At 38.3% G+C, this 25,528-nt stretch overlaps 5 protein-coding genes across 9 annotated transcripts in view; 2 read left to right on the top strand and 3 right to left on the bottom strand.

Moving 5' to 3' along the window:
* The window catches only part of jmjd1ca (jumonji domain containing 1Ca), a 71,485-nt gene extending 69,045 nt beyond the window's left edge, over positions 1-2,440 (bottom strand). Inside the window, exon 1 of the mRNA XM_058399245.1 lies at positions 1,974-2,440. Within this exon, the coding sequence (XP_058255228.1) occupies positions 1,974-2,111 (138 nt within the window). The 5' untranslated portion in view covers positions 2,112-2,440. The remainder of the gene's footprint in view (positions 1-1,973) is intronic.
* A 2,849-nt stretch (positions 2,441-5,289) lies between these two features.
* Positions 5,290-8,334, top strand: LOC131359380 (dr1-associated corepressor). Of its 3 annotated transcripts, XM_058399242.1 has the most exons (6): positions 5,298-5,489; positions 5,573-5,645; positions 5,755-5,848; positions 5,994-6,110; positions 6,308-6,401; positions 6,629-8,334. In XM_058399242.1, exons 1-6 carry the CDS (start codon positions 5,448-5,450, stop codon positions 6,668-6,670), a joined length of 462 nt encoding a protein of 153 aa, XP_058255225.1. In that variant the 5' UTR covers positions 5,298-5,447; the 3' UTR covers positions 6,671-8,334. The 3 variants fall into 3 exon arrangements, with proteins under 3 accessions (XP_058255226.1, XP_058255227.1, XP_058255225.1); XM_058399243.1 differs by having other exon boundaries at positions 5,290-5,489; positions 6,312-8,334; XM_058399244.1 differs by lacking the exon at positions 6,308-6,401 and having other exon boundaries at positions 5,295-5,489.
* Positions 7,747-12,692, bottom strand: ahsa1b (AHA1, activator of heat shock protein ATPase homolog 1b). Its single transcript, XM_058399236.1, has 9 exons — positions 12,474-12,692; positions 11,220-11,410; positions 10,728-10,810; positions 10,414-10,531; positions 9,864-9,952; positions 9,588-9,713; positions 9,399-9,500; positions 9,138-9,189; positions 7,747-8,657 (listed from the first exon to the last, which is right to left on the bottom strand). The coding sequence occupies exons 1-9, from the start codon at positions 12,551-12,553 to the stop codon at positions 8,485-8,487; spliced, it is 1,014 nt and encodes a 337-aa protein (XP_058255219.1). The 5' UTR covers positions 12,554-12,692; the 3' UTR covers positions 7,747-8,484.
* Positions 12,693-13,375: 683 nt separating this feature from the next.
* Positions 13,376-17,273, top strand: gpr132a (G protein-coupled receptor 132a). The gene is made up of 2 exons (XM_058399237.1): positions 13,376-13,474; positions 14,051-17,273. The coding sequence occupies exon 2, from the start codon at positions 14,056-14,058 to the stop codon at positions 15,067-15,069; it is 1,014 nt and encodes a 337-aa protein (XP_058255220.1). The 5' UTR covers positions 13,376-13,474; positions 14,051-14,055; the 3' UTR covers positions 15,070-17,273.
* A 788-nt stretch (positions 17,274-18,061) lies between these two features.
* si:dkey-229e3.2 (uncharacterized) lies at positions 18,062-23,895 on the bottom strand. Of its 3 annotated transcripts, none has more exons than XM_058399238.1 (6): positions 23,798-23,895; positions 22,453-22,999; positions 21,296-21,447; positions 20,919-21,054; positions 20,472-20,540; positions 18,062-20,206 (listed from the first exon to the last, which is right to left on the bottom strand). In XM_058399238.1, exons 2-6 carry the CDS (start codon positions 22,642-22,644, stop codon positions 20,087-20,089), a joined length of 669 nt encoding a protein of 222 aa, XP_058255221.1. In that variant the 5' UTR covers positions 22,645-22,999; positions 23,798-23,895; the 3' UTR covers positions 18,062-20,086. The 3 variants fall into 3 exon arrangements, with proteins under 3 accessions (XP_058255221.1, XP_058255223.1, XP_058255224.1); XM_058399240.1 differs by having other exon boundaries at positions 22,453-22,899; positions 23,798-23,889; XM_058399241.1 differs by having other exon boundaries at positions 22,453-22,896; positions 23,798-23,887.
* Positions 23,896-25,528: the final 1,633 nt, after the last annotated feature.

Raw genomic sequence — 25,528 nt, 5'->3', positions numbered from 1 at the left:
TTGCCACGGGGACGGTTATCTAGCCAATAGTGAGAGACCTGAGTCCCCAAAGACAAACAAGCCTGCATCTCTCTCTCCTTTCTCTCTCTCTCACACACACACACAGACATATTTACATACAGTTTCACAAACATGATCCACTGCATTCCCATAAACACACACACACACACACACAGCAGCTCCACCTACGCCCACACACACACACCCACACGGCATGTGGGATCAAAAGGGAAGTGGCACATATTTGCACAGCCAGTCTGAGTGCATTTCCCATGAGCACGTCAGCGTTTATGATCCTGAGTGCATTCTGAAAAACACACATTCACCAGAGAAATAAACACACACACAATAACAGAGTCACAGGAACAGGTACACACTGAAGACATGCACATGTAGGAAGTGCTCAATACTAAGACCTTATGGTTGAGTGGTGTGTGAATACACTCTTCCTACATCACAATGATAGCTAGTAAGAATTGGGGCTATGTGATGTAAAGAAGAACATCAATGACCTTGATATCGTGATCCATTACAACACATTCATGAGATTTATGTACTGTACTTCACTGTCACTTAGACTGAAAGTTAAAATGCACTTGTCGAAATACAGTTCGCTTCCTCCTCTTCCAAAAATAAACGCTTGCTGCGTATCGTATTTGTATGTTAAAGTGCCTCAGAACTTCAACAAGTAGTTTGATTTAAGCTGCAATATAACCCTGACCACTGTGAAGAGACCAGCAGTGCATGGACATAAGGCTCTCTACACACAGACACAAACTAATCATCCTCTTAGTGCAGAGAGAGAGAGAGAGAGAGAGAGAGAGAGAGAGAGGGAGGTGTTTATAGGTAAAGATGATAGCAGCAGCCCCCACCACCACCACACACACACACACACACCTCTATTTATTAGGAGAAGGAGATTAAGAGCTCTCATCTCCATCACTGAGCAGAATACACCAGACATATAAGGTGTTATTTGGCCAGCGCTAATTAGGCTTGAAATGACAGCTATGTGCAGGTGTTCATAATGCAAAAGCTTGGCTGGATAAAATACATCAAGAGTCAGCACAGTGCAGGTTTATAGCAGCTTCTCGCTTTCTCTTACAGTCAAGCTCAGAGTAATTCATAATTATTAATGATGAAGATATGCTTAAGCTTCTGAGGTGAGAAAAGTCTGTATTCAGTATTCTGGGCTCTGTATATGCACCACACTGACTTTATATAAAGAGACAGAATCATTACGGTAGGTGATTAGTAGAGAGGAGTCTCACTGAGCCGTGGAGACACACACACACGCACATAGACACACACACATAGACACACACACAGACACACACACACATAGACGCGCGCGCGCGCGCACACAGATTGGTGTTACTATCCTTGTGAGGACCTTCCATTGACGTAACTATTAATGCAGCTAATACTATGCTTATTCTTATCTATTTAACTAGATTATTTCCTATTTAACAACAACCTTCACGTCAACAAACAAAAGTAAACAATTTATCTTATTTGTTTTTTTAATTCTTTTTAAATAAAAAGCTGTAGGTTTTTCCCCCGAAACAAACCAAAACAAACATTTTCCTCACGTAGAACTGAAAAATGTCCCCAAAAAGATTTAAAAACACTGACACACACACACACACACACACACACACACGCGTGCGCTTTTTTTCCACAATCATAGTAACACGCCCAGGCCCCGGCTCCTCACACTCGGCTGAGTGTTTGTTGACTACACACACCCGACACACACCCGACACACACCCGACACCATGACGGTGCTGAGAGTAACGTTACACGAGCTGAAGTTTTGTAGAGACAGAGACAGAGACAGAGAGAGAGAGAGAGAGAGAGAGAGTAAATACTGGAACTTTTCTGAAGCAGTCCAGGAACACAGTGCAGATATGGAGTGTAAAGATCAAGAGTGAAGCGTTGAGTGTAAACATGTGTTTAGAGATGTGACTCACAGCTAAAGTGGGGCTGTCAGTGTGGCGGCTTGTGACAGCGCGGATGAGTCCGGCTCTCCAGCCCCAGCGCGCCACGCCGCCCAGCTCGCGCTCCTCTCCGGCGCTCGCGCACAGGAAGCGCCGACCCACCAGCTCCATGTCCCCGCCGAAAGAAAAGTGCCACAAACACTATATCCGCGGGAGAACTAACTTCCAGGAAGCGCTCCAACTACCGTATAATCATCATTCAAAACAAATAAAAACAACCGGACTAAAGGAAATAACGGTGCTGGAATTGTCACACTGACAGAATACCGGGTGGCCGGGTTAAATTCCCAGTTCACGGTCTCCGGCAACAGAGCTGTGTGCGCGCGCGCCGTGAAACTGATTTACACTGAGAGTAGTAACAGTCATTACAGCTCTCTCTCTCTCTCTCTCTCTCTCTCTCTCTTACTCACTCACTCACTCTCTCACACGCTCAGTTTCTCTCTCTTACTCACTGACTGAGACAGACACACACACACACACACACACACACACACACACACATTTGTAGTATTCATCCGCCGTCACTAACTCGCGATGTAAAACACACGGCACTAGCACACCGCACACATTCAAGTCGTTATCCTTCCGCCAGACAGAGTTCACTCGCTCGTTGCGTCCATCACTACATACAGAGAAAGAAACTAGTCCGTGCTGTAAATTACAAGTCTAGAACGAACCCTCAGTATAAACGCATCAGATCATAACTCGTGAACCTGTGAAGCTTTTAATAGGATTTATAAAACGATTCAGGAACTAGATAACGGTAGGATTAAACATTCACAATTAACTCTTTACTGCCCGAGGTGATTAGGTCTGCTTTAACATTATTGATGCATATTTGGCGATGTAAACAAATATTTCAAAGGCAACAAAATTGATCTATCATGCGTATATTTTCCCTTGAAGTCATTTGATTGTTTTAAATGAACATGCTGTAAACTCTAGAAGTGATATAAATGTAATAGCTTTAATAAATACAGCCAGCTGACATTGTATAGACCAAAGAAGTTTTGCAACTATATGATGTAGTGAAATATATTCCCTTGTTTCATCATCTGGACTGAGCTGAGGAGAATTTTTTTTTTTCCACATGTCATATGACATAGTCGCAGCTCTTTGTCAACCAGATATGACAAGCAATGAGATGAGTTGTGGAATGAATTGCAAATGAGACCTTTGTACACCTACAGATTACAGGCTATTAGAGTGTGGAAGAAATATAAGATACATTAGCCTATGGGTCTAGGCTGATTTGCTATTTTAGGAAGGGTATGGTTGTGTACAATTTTGGTGGTAGGCTCCAACCGCTCAGCATGGTGTCAAAACTTGTGAACAAAATAATCCCCTGTTCACACTCACACTCATTTCCATAAACCAGCCTCGTCAAAACCAGACCCCCTGATTTGCAGTCACAGTTACACACTACCACCTGCTACCACGGGCCAACTTGTGCCATGACAACTCATGGGAGTAAATATATCCCCTTAGGGTACTGGTGACTGTGTCTATTTTAGATGTCTTACACACAAGCACTAGCTGTCCTTCCTCTGCAGTTACAAAACATTAGCTTTCATCAGCACCACTGTCATAGTATCAGGAGTGTTAATTAAAGGGTGTTATATAATCTGATCTATATTGTAACTAATTGCATCTTTAATCATCTTCAATCTCTTTAAGGAAACGGTAGCCCTAAAGGAGTTCATGTATTCCAATAAAATCTTAATTTCCAAACGCACTATCTCGCGCACACGTCATCAGCTGATGTAGGTCTTAAACGCATCAAGGTCTTAATTGTATTTCAGCTGATCACCGCTAGATGTCGCCGTTTCCTAAAATCCAGATTTTGTCATTTCACCACTGCCTGATTAATAATCCTGCTGTAGTTATTTTGCCCTCTGGTGGTGTTCACTTGATTTGACATCTATTAATAGCACTTAAAAAAGGTATGGAACTAGACTGCTTTACATATCAAAACATTATTAATAGTTCAGTAATATACCCTGCATTTTTGTAGCTATTTTTGAACTTTGGGCCGTTCAAGCTGACATTAGTGACATAAAAAAAACACACACGTTCAAGTCAAGTCAAGGAGCTTTTATTGCCATTTCAACCATACACTATATTGCCAAAGGTTTTGGGACACCCCTCCAAATCTTTCCACAAGGTTTAGGAGTGTGTTTATGGGAATTTTTGACCATTCCTCTATTTGTGAAGTCAGGCACTGATGTTGGGCTAGAAGGCCTGGCTCGCAGTCTCCGCTCTAATTTATCCCAAAGGTCTTCTATCGGGTTGAGGTTAGTCAAGTTCCTCCACACCAAACTCTCTCATCCATGTCTTTATGGACCTTGCTTTGTGCACTGTTGCACAGTCATGTTGGAACAGGAAGGAGCCATCCACAAATGGTTCCCACAAAGTTGAGAGCATGAAATTGTCTAAAATGTCTTGGTATGCACCTGAATTCAATGATTTGGAGGGGTGTCCCAAAACGTTTGCCAATATAGTGTATATAGCTAAAGCAGTACACAGTGAAATGAAACAGCGTTCCTCCAGGACCATGGTGCTACATGAAAACACAGAGCTTACATAAAATAAAACAGAGCTAATGACTAAAAAGTAAGTTAAACCTAGCCACATGAAGTGTATGTGTGCAACCTAGTGCAAATTAAATGTTCAAGCTGACATTATTTACAGGCCTAAATGTTATTGAGTTATTGAGGTCTGGATAAAATCAATTCATTTGAAGGAGCCAATCAAACCTAATAGCCAGAATACCTCAATATAACATATGTTTGATAACAGTAGTGATTTCCATTTTCAAAAAACAAAAACAAATAAACAAACAAACAAAAAATCAATCACAAAACACTGTGTTTCCCTTTAAAAGTCACTGATCTAGGCCATATATATATATATATATATATATATATATATATATATATATATATATATAGACTTTAAAAAATATTTTATAAATGATATATAATTAAATTCTTCCTTAATGCCTTTATGTCATAGAATTAAAATGGTAAAATATAATCCAAAATGCCTAAAATTGTAAACATTTAAATGCATGTGACTACATAGCTTTGCATATCATTAAGACAAAATGTAAATAAATAAATAAATAAATAAATAAATAAATTAGGAAAAAAAGGATTTAATTTATAGAAACAAGACATTTATTGTGTCCGGATTCACAGATGTATTTATCTATTTTTAGTCACCTAACAGAAAAAAAAAATTGATACTATTAAAAATACGAAAAATACGATTGATGACGTAGGCTGGAGTTTGTGGGCGTGGCCTCCGTCTTGATCACCTCCACTTCTCGGCTTTCTTCACTTGAGAAGCTGGACTTCCTGTGAAAGGTAAACAAATGGAACGCCTAACACAAAACTGTCAAATTCGTCAAAATGTAACCCGCAAACGGGTATTTAAAGGACCGAAATGCCTGGACAGAAAAGAAAATACAACGTTCGTTTTCCACCCGTGAGTAAAACCCGAGGTTTCTTGATAATTAAGAAGTTTTTCTGTGCGTGAACTGAGCCAGCCTGTGCTCCACTCTCAAGCAGGGTCGCATTAAGAAAATCATGCAGAAAGACACGGAGGTGGGCAGAATGGCCACTGCTGTTCCGGTCATTATATGTATCCTTTCAGAGCACTGTTTGCTGTTTATCTACTCAATGCTAATGATTGTTAATTAGAAAGGGGAAAGGTGTGAACTCTGCAATATATTCCTTGACTTGATGCTAAGCTAAAGCTCTGGAAATGTTCTTGATCTCACTGCTCACCAAGACCAGCTTAATCACTCAGTCCAAGAACAGCAGAGTCATGTCCATCAACCACATGTAAGTGGTTAAAATATCTCATACTAGATTTACAATCAATTTAACCATTGTTCTGCTTTTCCTTTTTGCCTGTGGGTGTGTGCAAAGTGAAATCTTCCTCATCCATGCACTTACTTCATGTCACCACCTTTCATATATCCTACAGGAAACAGTGCATTGAGTCTGAGAAGCTGTTCGACTTCCTGAGGGAGCTTGCAGATCAGGCCTCTGGCTCGGCACCCGCTAAAGAGAGCAAAGCCAAGGGGAAGTGTTTGGGGCACAGGTACATAATCCAGCATTCAGCTGAAGAGCCTTGAACGGTTTTATTGCCTGTGTAGATTCACCACATCACAATTCATACGTTATTGCTCAGTGCTTGCTCTCTCGCATGTCAACTGCTTTGGAGATGATATATGCCAAGGATTCACTGTCACATTGATGTTGCATGCTTTTGAGTATAAATGTTGACCTCCTTTCTAGAAAGAAGTGGCACAACATGTCCATCAAAACCAAATCACCAGAGAAGGAGGAGCTGCCCAAGAGGCATAATACTGAGCCTTCAGACTCCTCTAGTGTAGGAAAATATTTTTAAAACCTTTCCCAAAACCTTTTTAATGTCATGCCTTATGCTTGAGACTCGGTTTAAAACAATATAGGTTCAACTGCCATTGAGCTCTGCATTGAAAATGTACCTGCGTGAACATCATTCAGCTCTCTGGACAAGCATTAATTCAGTTTAGTGTGTGTGTGTTGGGGTTTCTGTGTATGTTTTGCTCAGCCTGTGCTTGATTTCTTTCCCAGGAGTCTGAGCTTGTCATCTGCTTGGAGACACAGTCACCTTGATAACAGCCGCTGACATAGTGAGTCCCGCTCTTAAGATTCATTCATCGATTCTACTGTACGGGCTACAAAGGAGCAGGACTTGGATCCTCTCAACATATGCTACACACTAGATAAGAGGAAAGAATAGTCTGCATAAGGAGGTATTCTCCACATTTCATCAGCTATTATACTGCCGTCCAAATGTCATTGCAATTTACTCTTCTAGCTGGCTCTGTAGCTCACCTCTGTGACAAAAAATACTCCAGCAATATTTATGAAAACCCAACATTTTCTTTTAATATTCCCCCCCCCAAAAAAATTTTAATTTGTAATTTTTTTGCTACTAAGGCAGAATTAAAATGCAAAGAAAACTAAAATGCGTAGAATTTTGATAAAACAAAAATGTCTATCTATTTCTATATATATATATATATATAATGTGTGTGTGTGTGTAAAAATGGTAATGCAGATATCTTGTTCATGACTTTAGTAAGTTTTAAATCCTTTGTAAGGAATATGATTTTTGTGTTATTCTATAAAGAGGGAGATATTTGTTTTCTATTCTGAGCACTACTGCTACTTTTTCTTTTCCTCTGTTGGATATTCATAATTGTTGTTGAACCTGCGACTGTCTAACATGTTAAAGAGCTAATGAAAGATCAATGCTATCAAAACTACAGCACTGTTCCTTAACCAGATTTAATGTGCTATTCATGTAATCCAGAAGAAAATGGGCTTTGGGGAGAATACACATAAGAGGATGTATTTTATAGCTACAACACTATGTATTGTTTTAAGTTTTGCTGTAAAAATGTTCTGTGGATGTTACATGATTTTTGAAAGCCATTTTCCGTTCTTACTCAATATTTAACAAATCACTAATAGAATCAGAGGAAAAAGAGAGTTATATAAAAGGAGTGAGAGGATGATGAAAGTCATTTTAAGAATGCGAGTTACAGTTTCACCCCGTTTCCAAATTATGATGCTGAGGTAAAATAAATAAAATCAGATTTCTATAGACCTAGAGCATTTCCATATTTAAAAACAACTTTCTTTCATTCCTGAAATGAGTTCATATATTTTTTTTTCGTCTCATCTTCTGCACGATGCCTTGAGGAAAACTGTTCATTTGAATGACATCAGGTACATAAAACAGACAAAATATGCTGGGGAATGAATTAAATGTATACAAAAGCAGTCATGTGGAAGGAAAAAGAAAAAAAAAAATGCCCACTTGCACATTTGAAACAAATTTGAATACATCAATCTGAACATACAAGCCTAGGTCCTTTTCTGAGAATAAAACATTTCAAGCAAATATCACATAAATTATAATACCATATGATATCATGTTGATAACCATTTATAGAAATGATTTTTTTTCCTAATTGTTTTTTTTTTTTTGTCATATCTAATCAGAACAAAATTTAGTGGTTTGACAATTCATTTTACTTTTCTCAGTCCTACATGACAAACGGATCCATAAGTTAAACTCTCAATCCAAAGAAGGCACAAGTCAAGTCTGCCCCTGTCCAGACAAGGTCAGGAGGTGAGAGTGCCAAATGTAGATCTTACTGCGCTACGATAAATGATGATACATGAAAAGAATGTCAATACCTTACCTCATGTCAATCATTGTAACTATACATTTCTTTTCTGATTTTTGGATTTTTTTTTTTTTTAAACACATAAACCAAAACCAGAAAGGTAGAACATGGTGCAATGGTAAGTCTGTTTTTCAGTAGAGTCACATTCCAGGTGCTCATTTGTACATAGGGAAGAAAAAAGGGGGAAAAAAAAAACAGCCAAAATGATGTGACGGCTGAAGTTAAAGCTCAGCAGAGTCGTGCACCAAAGCCAAATGTCTGTTTGATGGCCTGGCAGTAGTACCTCTGCCAGCCTTCTCGCGTGCGGTCCTCCTCGCTCTCTGGCACGGCTCGGCACTCGATCTTCAGCCCGGTCTCATTGCCCTTGTCTATGAAGGTCAGCGTCACTGTCGCATAGTGCTCTACATCCCAGTGTAGACAAGACAAAGGGGAAAGGAGAAAAGTGAGAAAGCAAACAAGGAAGGATTAACTGAAACTTAAGCTAACACCAATGTTTTAAGCCCTCTATTTAGGCAGGGCACAAACATGATATAAAAAGATTTTGATAATCAGACTAATTTACACATAGTGCACCACAGAACTATTTCAACTATTTGGATTTCTCTCTCTGAACTGGAAGCCAGTCACAGAAGTGAAAGCAAAGACTTGCCTTTTTGTTCAGACAACAAAGATATAAAAAATGCCGTGTGTGGTTGAAATGACAATAAAGCTACTTGATTCTTGAATATCTCCATCATTAAATCCCTCAGGAAACCATCAAAAGCACTGTCATTTATAGATTAATAAATTTACTGAGGTATATACTTAAGTATTTAATGACATGTTTTGGACTAATGCAGACACTAACATTATTTAGTTCTTCTTAAAGTTTAATCTCTTACCGCTTGGCCACGTGTTGTACCTCCATTTCATGACTATCTTCTCGTCAGGAACCTGTGCAAACCCCAGCAAGATTTCCAGTCACTAGCTGCTTAATTTTCAAGTGGTGATTTACTTACATATACAGATAGTAGATATGAAACAACAAAGCTTTGTAACTCATTTACTCAAGAGTACTTCGAATGTACCGTGACAACCGTCTCATCTTTAACCCATGTATAACTCAGTACGTACATTTCTAATATAAACAAACAGATTCTCACCAGCTCCTGGAACTCTCCGAATACATTTCCATCCAACAGGCGGAACTTGCCTCCCTTCTCTGGGTCAACGATGGCAGCTGAGTGCGTAAATGCCTGCACCAACTACAACACACATAACTACATTATAATAAAGATGAAAATTACCCAAGAGAGCACTTTTTGTGTGTTAATAATTCAGACTATACTGACCTCCTGTTTGAGGAAAACTCTGTAGAGCTCCTCCGGTGAAGTGAGGAAAGTGTCTTTTATGGAGAACTTGCATGTAGGGATCTTTACCCCTGTGCCGGGAGGAGGAGCTGTGCCACCTGAGCCAATCTGTGCATGAAAATGACAAACTCCATCAGAAATCAACGCCACAGTCTGTTAATTCATTAATACACATCACTCAAAATTCTTAGAAAATTAAGAGTGATTTTTCTCAATTAAGGAGATTAACAGGTGCCACCTGCAAATGTCCATAACTACCTGGGTTTTGTTCAGCTTGACTTTCGTCTGAGAGGTTGCCTGTTTGGTCACACCATTGGCAGTTGGTAAGATCATGCCCTGCGTGAACTCTGTGCAAACGAGAGGTCAGACAAATTCATCATGGAGTTACACACAAACAGTATAATAACTGAATAACAGTATAACTCAATAACTCCTAAATCTTAATAACAGAAGTTTCCCAACATTATTTGTGGAACTGTTGATTGACCCTAAAATCTAAAGACAAAGACGAGATTTTTTTTTTATTTGTTCTTACAGGCATACTTACTGACATAATATTCAAAAACTAAATCATGTGTTCTCTGTTGCCCTCTAGTGCTTCCTCCCTGCAGCTGCAGGGTAATACTGCCCTGCACTGAAGAAAGCCAACCCCCTATCAATATGCCACACCTCACTCGTAGCCCTTTCATCTCCTATCAGGTGTAATGCAGTTTCTCTTGTAATAACTGATTTCAGAGTAAGCGGTTGCTAGACCTTTACTGGAGTATTAACAAAGCGGGCTGTCATAAGCTATGTTAGAACGGCTGACCTGTTTTGAGAAGGTCAAGGTAGCTGCTCAGTGCGTCGCGGACTTTCGAAGCCCCCTCCTTTCTCATCAGATTAAAGAGTGGTGTGTCAGGCTCGCCTTTACAAAGGGACACACTGATCTGTTTCCCCACATCAAAAACAAAAGCCACAATTATTAAACAGCATGAGAAAATATATAACAATAGATAGAATTAATAATGAATAGATATGAGAATAATTTAGATGGCTGTGTAACAATCACACACAACACACTACTCAGTGTGTGCAAAAAATATATTATACAAAGAAAGTGTTTTGTGCACTAAAATAACTTACGTCAAGGTCCTCTTTATCATTTTCATCAGACAGGTTTGGAACGTCAATCTCTCCTTTGTATTTGATCCCTGATTTCGAGGTCCCTATTTAAAAAAAAATGATTAAATAAATCAAAACTGGACAGTGTCCTTGTCACTTTATAACATCTGCAACTGGTCATCCTGCAGATCTCTTAGGTTTAGCTCCCCCAACACAAAACAGCTTCCTGTTTCGTTAACATGTTCGATTCATAGGGTGTAACACGTTACAGAACATACATTGCTTACTACTTGACCAAAAGAAAAGCCAGTCAAGGTTGAGCCATAGAAAGTGAGTCAGTTAAGTGACATTTTGTTCCTTTTTCATATATTTTGAAATCAAAAGCCAAAAGATAATAAGAAATATAGCACAATAAGTAAATAGTCTGGAAAATCTGACGAGTATTCAAATTTCATACATTAATTCTGGCAGCCATAACAACGGTTATGCAGCAACACATGCTCTTGCTCTCACCTTTCCACTTGGCCTTTAGGTTCCACTCGTAGAAGAAGATGAGCTTCCCTTTTCGGTTGTTGATAGAAGCCTCTCCTTCCACCTTGCTGACCTCTGTGATTTCACATTTGCCTTCATCGTTTTCTACTTGCAGACCCACCAGAAGCTCTTTCAACTTCTCTGACGACCAGTTTGTGGCGTCCCTCTCCGTCCTAACCAAGACAGCAACAGCTTGGGTTTACAAAACCAAATCACAGATACAGGGACATGGCAAGTTTTATATCAGCACTCTAATGTTCAAGAAATGACAAAGTGCAATAGTTGCATGATGACATCAGCATTCATTAAGAAAATCACTGCATACTTGAAGGCATAAATGCCATGAACTACTGCCTCACAGCTCCTACTGTTTCTGTTTTTCCTTTATGTGTTACCTCTGGTTTCCTCCCACCTCCCCAAAACATGCATATAAGTAGATGCATGAGTGTGTGTGTGTGTGTGTGAGTGAGTGAGAGAGAGAGTGAGAGAGAAAGAGATGTCCTATGATGGCAAGGCTTTCCACACAGGGTTTATTCCAGTATTCCAGTACTCCAGTTCCACCATGACCCTGACCAGCTGAAGTGGGCAAATGAATTAACTTGATTTAAGTTGTATTGATAATTAATTATGAAGCATTTTTCTAGTAGGTTTCTGGACATCCAAACGTGCCACAGACACTGATTACTATAATTCAAGGAGAAGCTATTAGTATTTAAGTAAAACATGTTAAATGGTATATGACTGTGTATATGAGGAAAAACAGAAACAGCTAGAAGAGCCTGGAAACCATCTCCCCAAAGCCATGAACCTCCTGTCAATACAGGCAAACATCTCAGTATTAATATTCCTCAGTGTCTCGACACCAGAACCCGTTCTACCATTGCGGATGCTATTGTAGTCTGTGGTCGAAAAGAGAACAATCAACAGGACCAGAGGTTACGTGTTGTCCATGCCATGATTCATGTAGCCCTCTAGCTAACACAGCGCCGGGGAAACAATGCTACATGTCTTAAAGCTAAATGCCGACAACCTGTCACAAATATACCTTGGTCCATCAGCTATAACTATCTGGAAATAACCTCGATATATAACTGTTGCTTATGCAAACAAAAAGAATATACATGTAACAGTAGCGAGTTATCTTATCGCCGGTGATTACAGTGGATGTCTCCATGGTTAGCAAAGATGGCTGTGATCAGCCACACGCCGGCTCAGCGCTCTCTCTTCACATCTTACCAGTGCCAATTGTTGACATTTGTAGCATCGGCTCTTTCTTCCACGATCCACCGAGGGTCCCCTTCTCCCCACTTGGCCATGTTTACTCAAAAGTACAAGGTGAATGATATCAGCGGACAGCCGTGAGAACCAGTCCGGTCTACAGGACACTTCTGGAACACTCTTCACGCGACCCACCGATTTTGTTGCCCGTAGAAATTACTGGAAACGGAATCACGCGTCACACGTAAAACGCTCCGTGTGCGCACCGCGGCTGTCGAGACCGTTCCTGCTTTTTTTTTTTATTTCGTTTTGCCGCCTGATATCTTTCGGAATAGATTATTAAAGCAAATTATATATATTTATTATATATATTTATATAAATATGGAGAATTAGATGAAAAACAAGACAAGTAATGTGCAAAACAAGTGTTTAAGGTTACATACCTAGTTGATGTGCAAAAACTGTTTATGTGCAAAAACTGCGTGTTAATGTTAAAATTCGTTCATTTATCCTTTCTTTTTTTCAATCATTCTTTCATTCATTATTAGTTTATAGAAAGTTTAGTTATTTAAAATGGTTAACCCCATGTTAATATTGCGGTTGTGATGAAAAGTTCGGGCCTGCTCTGTGGATAATTCACTGCACCCTAGTGGACATTATTTTCACGTAGTATTTCCACACATCAATCGAAAAAGCTGTCCAAAGCTTATCTGCCCAGACCCATCTACATGCACATGCACATACACAGCAAATAAAGGATGAAAGAGGAAAACAGTTACATTTTTCACCACACATGATTCCAGAGCAAGAAATTGCTTTAAAAAGCAATGCTTACTCTTGTCATGCAGACACCCACAACTAAAGTGGTTAGAGTAAAGGAAGAGGGTGTAATGTGTGTGACGGATATGTAACTAAAGCACGTCAGTGTTCCTGTTTTTTTCTTCAAATGAAAGTGCATCAGACTACACTCACACGGTGCACATCGTCTAGAACCTCAGTCTGTGATTGTTTTATATCTGTAAGTATTATAATTATTTTATTTCATATTAGGATTGAACAGAAAAAAACACTGGACATCTCTTGTTAAATTTAAGTGTGTTTTAATAGACTATTAATGTTCATGCCTTAATAGGGCATAAAATGTTCATCAGCATACCTATATATATATATTTAATATTTAAATAATATTAAATATTATATTTAAATATTTATATATTTAAATATATATTTTTACCTACATTGACTGGGCAAAGTGTTTTAGAGATCTTGAATAGGTCTGTTTCCGCTTTGTTCAATCTGCTATGTGAACATCATTGTTTTTGGTCTGTATTTCCAACACTACAATGTTACTGAGTAAACTTTGCACAGAAATGGAATTTCTTTTATTAGTAGCAAACAAATTTAAAAAATAAAAAGGAACTTAAAACATGTTTGTCTAAACTGCATGTGGTTGAAGGTGCTACATTTATAGATAGCATACATCACACAGTAGCAGTTGAGTGTGTTAATTTTTTAAACTGAACTGTATTCTATTTCACTACATGGATTACTGAGTCAGTCTCTGCTTCTCTCTGGCCAATATGTCTGTGTTTAGTGACCATGGGATTGACTAATGGAACCTCATACAATGTATCGAATTCATCATACAACTGCAGCCTTCCCTATGAAAATGACCGACTTCCACTTCTGATTCTGTATGGCATTGTTCTGATTGTGGGAGTACCTGCTAACCTCGTCACCATCTATCTTACTTTCCTCGAGGTGCAAAGGAAGAATGTGTTGGGAATCTACCTGCTGAGTCTGTCTGTGTGTGATCTGATGTACTTAGGAACGTTACCTGTATGGGCCATTTACATACACCATGGCCATCGCTGGCTCATGGGCTCTCTGGCTTGTAAAATGACATGCTACATTTTCTTTAACAACATGTATGTTAGCATCTTCCTCCTGTGCTGCGTGTCTGTGGATCGTTACATTGCTGTGGTGTATTCACTGAAATCTCGAGGTCTGCGGCAGATGAAATTAGCTATAATAGTCACTTCAGTAATTGTAGTTGTCGTGGCACTGGGACACATGCCAGTGTTTACCATGGGAGAAGGTGAAACAGATACAAAAGAGGAGAAGCGGTGCTTTGAACCTGGACAGAACACAGCCACCGTGACTGCCTTCAACTATTCCCGCTTTGTGATTGGATTCTTCATTCCACTGTGCGTTCTGCTGGTCACCAACCGTGGCATTCTTTCGATGGTCCAGGCCAGTGCTGGCTTGAGTTCAGAGCAAAAATTTAAAGTCCGCTATCTTGTTCTGGCAGTAATCCTGTTCTTCCTGGTCTGCTTTGCTCCCTATCACATTATTCTTTTGTTACGGGCCGTCAGTTACCATTTCTCAGAGACGACCTGTGTCTTTGACACAGCACTTTACTCACCTTACACCATCTCTCTGGGACTGTCCACTCTTAATAGTGCTACGAACCCTATTCTGTATGTGCTGGCCAGTGACAACACCCGCAAGGAGATCTGCAGAAGCAAGTTCTGCCTGTGCAGTGGTTTCTCTTCTGGACAGGAGACAGGACCAGTTGTGTCATCACGGGGGAACGGTCAGATAACTGCTTAAGTCTAGTGAGGGAACACAGGAGTGTGCCTTGCAGACAAAAACCATGTGAAATCTGTCTATTTGATGGAAACCTTGATGGACATATACATAAGCTATGTACATTTCATTGAATGGCATTACATTTTGGAGAAATCTTGTTTAAACATTCAACAAGTTTTAGGTTTTTCCATTTACATACTACCAGCCATTTTATACCCTTGCTAGTAGAGATGAATCTTCTTGTTATTCGTATAACTTTAGGGAAACATTCACATGCATGTACATTCCATGGCCGAGCTGCTACATCTTGTATAATAAAAAGTCTTTAGTTGGTCTTCTGAAAACCACACTTCATACATATTTCACAATTCTATATATATATATATAAATATATATATGATGAAATGTGCCAAACAAAAGAATGAAACCTGGTACATCTTTCTTGCCATTCATAATGATATGTACCTTAGATAGGTCAGATAACTTCTTTGATGGCATGAGTGTAACCCATCAAGGGGAATTTTTTTTTTCTGCAGTTGTGGGCCTTTTTTTTTCTATAGTTACCATAAACTTCCTGTAAGCTTGACTCAGTCTAGGTAATTTCTAGAGACTGTTTTGATATTTGCAGTTTCTGGCCTACACCCACGCCACGGTCAAAGCCATCAAGGATCATAATTTTTCCATTCTGATGATTAATGGGGGCTTTAACTTAAGACCTGTGGTATTGCTGCCACATGATTGGTTCATAGCACAAATGAATAAGTGTACAGGAGGTAAAATGAATAGTGTGTGCATATAATACGTTTAAAATTCAATAATTTTACAAGAACAAAAATAGACCAGAACCTTAACTGTCATGCATACAGGGGGTGAAAAACTCCCAGTGACTGAATATCTCTTGGGGGTTAAGCTCAGGCTTTCATCTTTGGAAGGGGGAAAGAACAACACACAGGTAGATCTATGAACTCTATAACAGACAGACTAATGAAATATTGATTGATTATAAGGAGGGGGAGCTATAAGAATACTGACCTATGAGAGTACCTGGGGCATACTACAATACTGAAGCCACTTCACTACTGACACTGAAAACACATCCTGTTTGTAATTTCCTGGAAGTTTGTGAAATGGCAGAATTTGAAAGTTATGCCACTTTGTGAGAAACTTTGTGTTCAATCACCGCAGAGCACTGCTGTCATTTGACACCTGTTGAGAAACTCACACACATTTCACACATGAGTTTCTTTAACATCCGAGAAACACGTGAAGGTTAATTTCAGTGACGGTATTTATAGGTTTTGGAACAATAATACTGAGCACCTGAGGCAGTGAAATTTGTAGTTGTAGAAAATAGTCACACACGTGTAGCAGTAAATTTGAAGCCAAAGAGAAAATTGCTTCATGGGGTCACAAACTTTTTTTATTTTTCCGAATGTTCGACAATAATTGCAGGTGCACAAATCTACAAATCACAAATGAAGAACCTCATAAACTTACGTTTCTGCTACAGTTGCTGAATGGTGCAAAACACATTCCCACACCTGTGTTAACAACAAAGTCACAGACAAATTCTGCCCACCTGTAAATCACTATATAAATTCATATGCAGTGAGTGTTGCACACCTTTGGAATATATTTTGACCACAATAACAATAACTGCTTGAATTGCTTCACTCACAAATGTCAAGTTTCATGCATTCTCACTTCTGCACCACATATTTCTCTGAAATGTAGGGGAAAAGTGATTTGTGCAACTATAGAAACAGGGGTGGGAACTGTTTTAAGAGCAGAGAGAGAGCTTTTAGCCAATCAAAGTAGCTTGTATGGGTGTCAGTCGCATGCTGTCCAAATGAAAAAAAAACCCCGAAAAACTCCAACCTCCAGGCAAACTCATCTTCATTATACTTCAGTCAGCTATATTAGTAATCCGTTTCTTAGAGCAGCTCTCGTTTGTATGCGTTCACTTTTTCACATGTGCACAATTTGGTAGTGACTTCACATTTGTTGTCGGGGTTAGAGAATGTGTTTTGCACCATATTCACTGAAGCAACTGTAGCAAAAAAAAAAAAAAGGTGAGTGCTTGAGCTTCTTCATTTGTAATTTGTAGAATCAATATTCAATAACACCTTCATATATAACAACCTGTTATGCCCTGAAATACGTCATTGAATAATTCATGTGAAAAGTTAACATGTGAAAATAAATCAAATGAAAAAAAAAAAAAAAAAAAAAAAAAAAAATATATATATATATATATATATATATATATATATAACATTTTATGAATGTAATTATTTAATTTTGATTGAAAAATATTTGATTACAAAAATAAATTAACATGTGAAAAGGGTGATTATTTACATGTAAACTTGAAGGAAATGAACAGAAGAGAAAACAGAAATTCCCTGTGTTTTGTTCTAGTTTTTTTTTTTTTAGTTTTTCTGTCTGAAGCCTTTGTTGTTTGGACTACCATGATTGATATTTTACAGTGTGTCAAGCAGACAAGACAACTGTTATCACTTCTATTGTGGTCTAGTTGCTTAAAAAATTACCAAGTAAATGATCTGACCACAGAAGTTCTGCATCTGCATGACAGTAACTGACTCATTATTGCTGATTTCCGTGTGTAACTTATCTGCGAAGATTTTATCTGATGCTCATGTACATACTATTGAAACTACAGCCTACTTTAACTATTCTAATATCTGCGATCAGATATAAATGTTACAAAAACAAAAACGAAAAACATTTTAGTTTAATGGAGCTTGTTGAGACAAATATATGAAGCAAGTATAGTGTGTGTCAGATCACTTTGACTCCTCCTTTGACATCTCAATCTTGTAAACAGACCTTTTCTCTTAAATGCATACTGTATATTCAATCTACTGTATTTATTGTGTAATAAATTAATATTGTGTACAGTGTGGAAGAATGCTGCTTATACCGAAGTTACATTAAATAAAATATTATATATAGATATATAAAATAATATTAGAACAAATAAACACAATTCATTCAGTTCTTTCAGTTCAGTTGTTTATTTTTCTCCTCATCCAACACCAAATACAGGTTGTGGAGCATAAAATCAGTATTTTGTAGTGCTTACCCAAAAATGCAGTGTTTTTTCGTTTGCCACAGATTTTAGTGGGAGGTACAAAATTAACAGCCACAAATCCTCGAACAAAATTAAGTTGAGACACTATCACACTTGACCCTCTAGGCTTCTATCCAATGACTTTTATTAGTAAGGCTAATAAAATTAATAATAAAGAGTTGACAGTCAGTCTCGAAAACACACAAAACAATTAAACTTAGCCGGACAAAAAACAGGAACTGATTCAGGAACAGGAACAGCCCTTCTCATGTATTTAATTATACATCAACCAGGCATAACATTATGACCACCTGCCTAATATTGTGTTGGTCCCCCTTTGGCTGCCGAAACAGATCTGAACCATCGAGGCATGGATGCACAAGATCCCTGAAGGTGTGTTTTGCCTTTATGGGACCTTGCAACTTACAGGACTTTTGATAGATACTGACCACTGCAGACTGGGAACATCCCACAAGTGCTGCGTTTATGGAGATGCTCTGATCCAGATGTCAAGCCATCACAATTTGGCCCTCGCCCAAATCCTTACACTTGCCCATTTTTCCTGCTTCTAACGTCAACTTTGAGGACAAAATGTTCACTTGCTGCCTAATATATCCCACCCACTAACAGGTGCCATGATGAGGAGATAATCAGTCTTATTCATTCACCTGGCAGTGGTTATAATATTATGCTTGATTGGTTTAAGAAATTCACACACACTGTAATAACAGACATTACTTCACTCCACATTGTTTCCTCTCCCAAATCTTGGCAATATATCAGTAATCTTTATGGATCTTTAGATCACATACTGTCTCCACGTGTTTAATAAATTATTAATAAATATCTAGTTAAAAGTAAATTAAAACTAAAATATTTAAAAAATGGAGAAGATAAGAAGGGAAAGGCATGACCTATCAGGCCTCCATGCAAACATTTGTTGAATGACTGATATTGATGCTGGGGCTCTGCCTCAGTTGCCCCTGTTGATGAGACACCACTGTGGACAAATGTAACTATACATTATGTATTTTCTTAACAACTAGAAGGCTATGTTATATGTCAAGGATTGTTCAAGCACTTAGTTACAGCCTAGGGGTGCAGTACCATGCACCCCTAGGCTGTACCTGCTGTGCTTGACAAGGAGCTGTTAGTGTAAACCTAGAAAATGGTAGACAATACTTTTGGACCTCAAATACATTTGTTGCAAGGTGGATTTGTTGCAGTCAAAAGCATTAGCAATAAAATGATATCATCTCTCCAGGCCACTGAAAGGGAGTCATTGAAAACTAACAGGACGTCCCTCCTTTATTTCATTTGGAATTACGTGAGAGAGGATGCCAGCTTGACACACATCCGTTCAGACATTGCAGCGTAAGTGATGAAATTAACACAGAGCACTGAAATCATCTCAGGCAAACATTTAGATGCACAATATGGAATGAATTAATGCTGCTGAGTTTAGTGTAACATACACTTCACAGTTTCTTAAAACCATTTTGCAATTTTGGAAGAACTTGAAACATGTCCTAGTGAGTAAAATATGCTTTGTGACTTTAGAGAATGCCTTTAAGCCATGAAAGTAAAGCATTGGATCTCCATGGCTTAAAATTTGATTTGTAGAATCTTGTTCTGTAAGCACCTTATATTATCGCCTCAGGCACAGTTTAAATGCCTTTTTTGCCTTTGATTGGTAACATATCGTATTTTTGGAGCAAGCATAATGGATGTATACACACAGTGAATTTCTCTTCGCACATTAAATATTTTCAAGCCCTTAGCCCTTGTTACACTTACTTGAGAGGTGTGAAGATCAATGAAAATGTCATTTCCTGTGTTAGTTTAGACCAGTTAATGTCTCTATTATTAGAAAGACTGCTATTGTTTTCTGTGTATCAGTATCAATATATCAGTGTTTCACAGCAGAAGGAAGTGTGTGTGTCATTACAGCAGGTCTTTCTTGCCCTGATGATTTTGTAGTCTCAAACTATACTGGCTGAGCCACTGGTGCGAGATCTGGTAGAAGAATCCAGGTGAATTCTGACAGCACGTGGGTGACGTTAACTGTACACACAAATACACAACAAGGGTTTAGCGTACACTTTGCAATAAGTTCAAACCTTTCAGTCAGATTGTAAGTGGCCACATTAACAAACTAAATCACAACAGCAACACCACAAAGAACACAACAGCATTTTTTTCCCAAATGTGTTGTTTTTATTTTATCTTATTTAGTGTTTTTATTTTTTTCTCTTTTACTGTTGCATTTCTAGCTTCTGCACATAAACATCACTATAGACACATATCTCTCCAAAAATCACAAACCTACCTTTGTTTGGATGAGAGCAGGAGAGGAACTTTCAGGCTTCTCAAACCCAAGTTGAGCTATATCTGTGTTCTGGAAATGTAAAGACCAATAGCTGTTTACTTTAGTTCATCCATGTGCACCATCTAGTGCCCTAGAATAATCTAGAACAATTCTCTCTTCCAATAACATTCAGTTTTCTCCATAAATTGCATCATGTTTGCCACATTCATCCCAAACCCCTGATATAATATAATAATAATAATAATAATAATAATAATAATAATAATAATAATAATAATAATAAAAATAATAATTGTATTATTGAGAATTATTATATTAATCATTATATATTATATTAAATATTATTGTTCTTATTGTTGTTTATTATTATTATTATTATTATTATTATTATGTCATATATAAATTATTTCAGAGTAGTAAATGTGTCTCTACATTCTCTTTGTTTACCTGTGTAGTGTTGGTCTGTTTGAGCTGTAGTGTGTCAGTGAGCTGCTTGTGGGAATACAAGTTGGGTTTCGTAGGACCCGTGATGCTCTGAGATTTTGGCTCACACAACAACCTGTGATAAAAGCTGGCACCCTTTCTGTACCGAGAATGTAGAAGAAAAATGTAAAAAATAAATAAATCACTGACTCAAATCTGGAGGAATGAAATGAATAACAGTGTTCCAAAACCTGTAGTGTGTTTGAAATGTCTTATACTGAAAGCTGCTAAACAGGTACATTTTATAACCAGCATTTTGTCCCAGAAAGCCCACTGCATACATTCCATTAGTTGGCAATACAGAATGTTTCAGCTTCTATGATACGCATGTCATGTCTTACCTTAATATAAGTGCTGGTGGAGGAGGTTTGTGTGTGAAATTGTGCAGTAGCTGTGACAGTGGCAGGACATCCGTCATGCCCGTTTCTCTTACCATCTCCTCAACATGAAAGCAATTGTGAATTGCAGTCCAGAGTGCATCATCTCTCTCTTCCTGCACACAAGTGTCAAGCTCTTTATCCATACACTTTACTTTTTTTTTTAAAACCACTTTACATAAGAAGATTATTTCAGTTTCATTTCATATTTTCAGCATTTACCAGTATTCTTTCTGGGCCTGAAGAATTTTCCCCATAAGTCATAGAATAAGAAGTATAAGTATTGTTGTAGGTTGTAGGTTTGTTGTATTAGAAAATATGCTTTAGGAAAAGGGGGAAAATAGTAATGATATGATATCTGTAATGATCCTCTATTAACTCAGAATGAAACTTTCGCCTTGTTGATATGTGTAATTTGCTTTCTCCAGAGATTTTCGCTTCCCAGAAATTAAAAGACACACTATTTGTCTTCATAAAAAGACAATGTTCTCATACTGTCCTTTATGTTTTCACACACTCAGTACTATTAGCCTTCGCTCTGTCCGAGCACATAGTCTTCTCCTTTAATCACATGATTAATATCAAAACCTACACTCAGGACAAAACCATCCACAAGGTCTAGTTGCACAGTTAAGGCTTCAAATCTTATCAAACTACTTGGATAACTCTCTGATACAAAATTTTCTTGCATGGTTCTTCACAGATAAACTAAAAAAAAACCATTTTAGGGTGCTCAATAAAGCATTTTCTTTGTTAGATTACTTCTGATGTTCATTATTTTGTTTTGCCATTTCTGCAACGTACCGTTTATTTTATGATTTGCATTTGCACCATTTATTTTACTTCAAAAGTTTCTTTTTCAAGAATGAAAGTAATTACAAGTTGGATGTGTAAACACAGTAGCATTTATAAATGCAGCTGTAATGGCTGTTGATGTGTTTACTGTAGCAGAAAAACAGTTCTCACACCACTGCATTCTCCTTTCCAACCCCCCAGATTTTCTAGAAACGTATTGGCAAAATGTTTAGGAATGAATAAAACTTTAAAACTTCTATTTATCATTACTATGAAGATAAAAAAAAAGAGAGCTTGCATTTAGTTGCCAAACACATCATAGTTACCTTGTGTTCATGACCATGTCCTTCCTGAGTTGATACATCTGCAGTATCTTCACCAAGACCTTCTTTAAAACTAGCCCAGTTCCCAAAGCCACTGCTGTCCCTGTGATCCTCATCCCAGTGTCCAGAGCTGCAGGTGGACCAGTCTCCAAACTGTTCACCTCTCTCAAAGCCATCTTCGCTGAGGTTCTCCATCGCTGCCCACTCACACTTTCTAACTACAACTCTCTCATCTAATCAGTGCAGTAATGCACAGCTTAAAACAGGTAAAAAAAAAAAAAATCCACTGGGGTCTACAGTAGCAGCTGAGGTCATCATATGTCCTCCTTCATAGTCTTTTCTAATCTTTCAGCAAGTCAGCACTCCTCAGTATGAAGGTTAGACCTCATGTTTGTCACTTCTTCACATTTTTGGTGACTTTACACATGTGCGATATTGTGGGAAGTTCTTCTGAGGAAAGAGAAAACAGGAAGTAGCGATTGTGTTTCATCCGAAAACATGAAGCCAACACTTGCTTCCTCTGACCGTATGGGTGCCTGTATTGCCTTTTCTATGGTGAAGTTGAATTTCCAGGAATAGAAGACAGAAGAAAATGGAGACAGTGAAGGACATGCTGGAGCCTAATAAAGTCATTTTTACATGAACATATGAATTGACATTGTGTCTTGGGTTTCTTTTTAGATAATTGAATGTCATGACATCTTAAATCTGTATATTACACATCATAAATCTGTATATTAGCTATAAACACTAGATGCCAGCTGAATAAATAACAGTATTAGAAAACCTAGATATGAGCAACTAAGAATAAATAAAAGTGCGAGACTCTGACAACAGGTGCTGTTTTTTTTAATGCAAATTCAGATGTGTCCGTGCTTGGAGGAAGGACATTCTTTCCCTTTTTCTTCACTTTCGCTTTCTCTGATGTTTTTCTAAACAGATAAAGTCCCTGGCATTTCCACTGAAAATGACCACAGCTCTGTCAAAGAATAGGCAGAAACACGCACATGCGCACTGGCGCCTCTCACAGCGCCTGAGTCTGAGTCTGTTTACTTGTCGTTAAGACCGTGTGTGTACGCTGTTAAATATGCTAACTTTATTTATTCATTCATTTATTTTTTCTCTTGATTTGTAGTTTTATAGTAAGGCACGTGATGTTTTAATCCCATCCCCGAGCACCAGATTTCTCCTGTACTTAGTTGAGTACATTAGAATTCTTTAAGGATCTGAGACTTTGGAGTCAAGTATCTGTTCCTGTTAGAGTCTAAACTGCAGGAAATATCACTAAACAAAAAAAGATGGTGGTGTTAATTTTCTGAAAGTGTATAAGAAAACAGAGTGTACATACTTTTTGTTGCCGCTGAGGATGAACACAGGTGTAAATGCTTCCGCACCGCCTGGGTTCTGACGCAAACAGGAGGAGCAAAGGATGAGCACAAATCTCTCTCTCTCTCTCTCTCTCTCTCTCTCTCACACACACACACACACACACACACACCTAGCACAGATATGTGGATAGTCAGTCCCCTCCTTAGTTTCACTGACATTTTAGAAAAAAAAAAAAGTCCCCATACAATTCATTCTACAGAAATATTTGTTTTGACAGTGTTTTGCGCACACAGATCTTCTCCCTTTAATACGATTTTTCATTCATTCTTTCATCTTTAGTAATCACTTGATCCTGGTAAGAAGTTGTAGTGGAATCATGTCCTGGGAACACTGGACATGAAGCAAGAACAAACTTCCTGGGTTGCCAGTTCATCATAGGACACCATGCACTAATATTTACACCTAATTTAGGTAGTCCACCTATACTATATGGCCAAAGCTTTGTGTACACTTGACCATCACACTCATTTGTGTGCCTTCCCAAAAATTTGGAAACACACAATTATGATATAGGATAATACACGGATCAGGCATAACATTATGAGCAGTGACAGGTGAAGTGAATAAGACTGATGTTCTCCTCATCATGGCACCTGTTACTGGGTGGGATATATTAGGCAGCAGGTGAACATTTTGTCCTCAAAGTTGATGTGGAAGCAGGAAAAATGGACAAGTGTAAGGATTTGAGCGAGTTTGATGAGGGAAAGATTGTGATGGCTAGATGACTGGATCAGAGCATCTCCAAAGCTGCAGCTCTTGTGGGGTGTTCCCGGTCTGCAGTGGTCAGTATCTATCAAAAGTGGTCCAAAAAAGGAACAGTGGTGAACCGGCGACAGGGTCATGAGCGGCCAATTGATTATACACCATGCCACACACTATAAAGGCAAATAATACTACTAACTGGAGTATTAACAGTATGAATGCATTGTTAATACAGGTCTTCATAATTACAGCTGCAGTCCTTATACTGTACATGTGGGGTTATCCAGTAAAGCAAGGGTAGGACCTGGGGATACTGTATATAAAATGTTTAGGACTTGCATATGTAACAACAGAAGGCAGGTTAAGTGGAGAAGCTACAAGAAATAAAGCCAGATATTTCTATCATTTACCATGACTTTTTCTGTTTTTTTTTTTAAATGGCAAAATCAGGACTTGCATACTGTATATCCTTATTTTTAGTAACTAATGTACACTGATATAAGTACAGTGATATGCAATTTATTACCATCATTGTTAAAACAATAAAGTTAAATGTTATTGATAGAGTGCTTAACATTTTCACAAAGCAGCTTTTTAAAAAAACAATCTAGACCACCAGGCCTTAAATACAGCTCACATATTCATTATCCTCAGCTCTTCAAGTCTTCCTCCTACTAACAACTAATACACCTTGTGGACATCTGACCATCATGTGCTCATTGAATATTCCTTTTTAAACCCTTTTCACTGCTGTAAAGGCCTCCACTCATTTGGGAATGCGTTTCACTAGTGCATGGCTGTGGGAATTTGCCCATTCAGCTACAAGAGCATTAGTGGCATCAGGCAAGAAGGCTTGGTGCACAAGGCTTGGTGTTCCAATTTATGTTAATGGGGTTGAGGTACAGACTCTGCAGGTCAGCTGAGTTCTTCTGCATCAACTCTGTTAAACCATGTCATCATGGACACATCACACCAGAACATATTTGGG

Source organism: Hemibagrus wyckioides, linkage group LG09 (genome assembly GCF_019097595.1).
Source record: "Hemibagrus wyckioides isolate EC202008001 linkage group LG09, SWU_Hwy_1.0, whole genome shotgun sequence".
NCBI lineage: Eukaryota > Metazoa > Chordata > Actinopteri > Siluriformes > Bagridae > Hemibagrus > Hemibagrus wyckioides.
Note: the sequence above shows the minus strand (reverse complement) of the source record. Positions and strands in the feature narration are given on the sequence as shown.

Excerpts from the sequence above, each read along its gene's own strand:
- ahsa1b (XM_058399236.1), bottom strand. The coding sequence starts at position 12,553 with ATGGCCAAGTGGGGAGAAGGGGACCCTCGGTGGATCGTGGAAGAAAGA. Across the intron at positions 11,411-12,473 it reads AATGTCAACAATTGGCACTG|GACGGAGAGGGACGCCACAA; the intron begins GTAAGATGTGAA and ends TGTCTTGGTTAG. Across the intron at positions 9,190-9,398 it reads TCGGAGAGTTCCAGGAGCTG|GTTCCTGACGAGAAGATAGT; the intron begins GTGAGAATCTGT and ends GGGTTTGCACAG.
- gpr132a (XM_058399237.1), top strand. The coding sequence starts at position 14,056 with ATGGGATTGACTAATGGAACCTCATACAATGTATCGAATTCATCATAC.
- si:dkey-229e3.2 (XM_058399238.1), bottom strand. The coding sequence starts at position 22,644 with ATGGAGAACCTCAGCGAAGATGGCTTTGAGAGAGGTGAACAGTTTGGA. Across the intron at positions 21,055-21,295 it reads CCACCAGCACTTATATTAAG|AAAGGGTGCCAGCTTTTATC; the intron begins GTAAGACATGAC and ends TTCTCGGTACAG. Across the intron at positions 20,541-20,918 it reads AACAGACCAACACTACACAG|AACACAGATATAGCTCAACT; the intron begins GTAAACAAAGAG and ends TTACATTTCCAG.
- LOC131359380 (XM_058399242.1), top strand. The coding sequence starts at position 5,448 with ATGCCTGGACAGAAAAGAAAATACAACGTTCGTTTTCCACCC. Across the intron at positions 6,111-6,307 it reads GGGAAGTGTTTGGGGCACAG|AAAGAAGTGGCACAACATGT; the intron begins GTACATAATCCA and ends CCTCCTTTCTAG. Across the intron at positions 6,402-6,628 it reads AGCCTTCAGACTCCTCTAGT|GAGTCTGAGCTTGTCATCTG; the intron begins GTAGGAAAATAT and ends TTTCTTTCCCAG.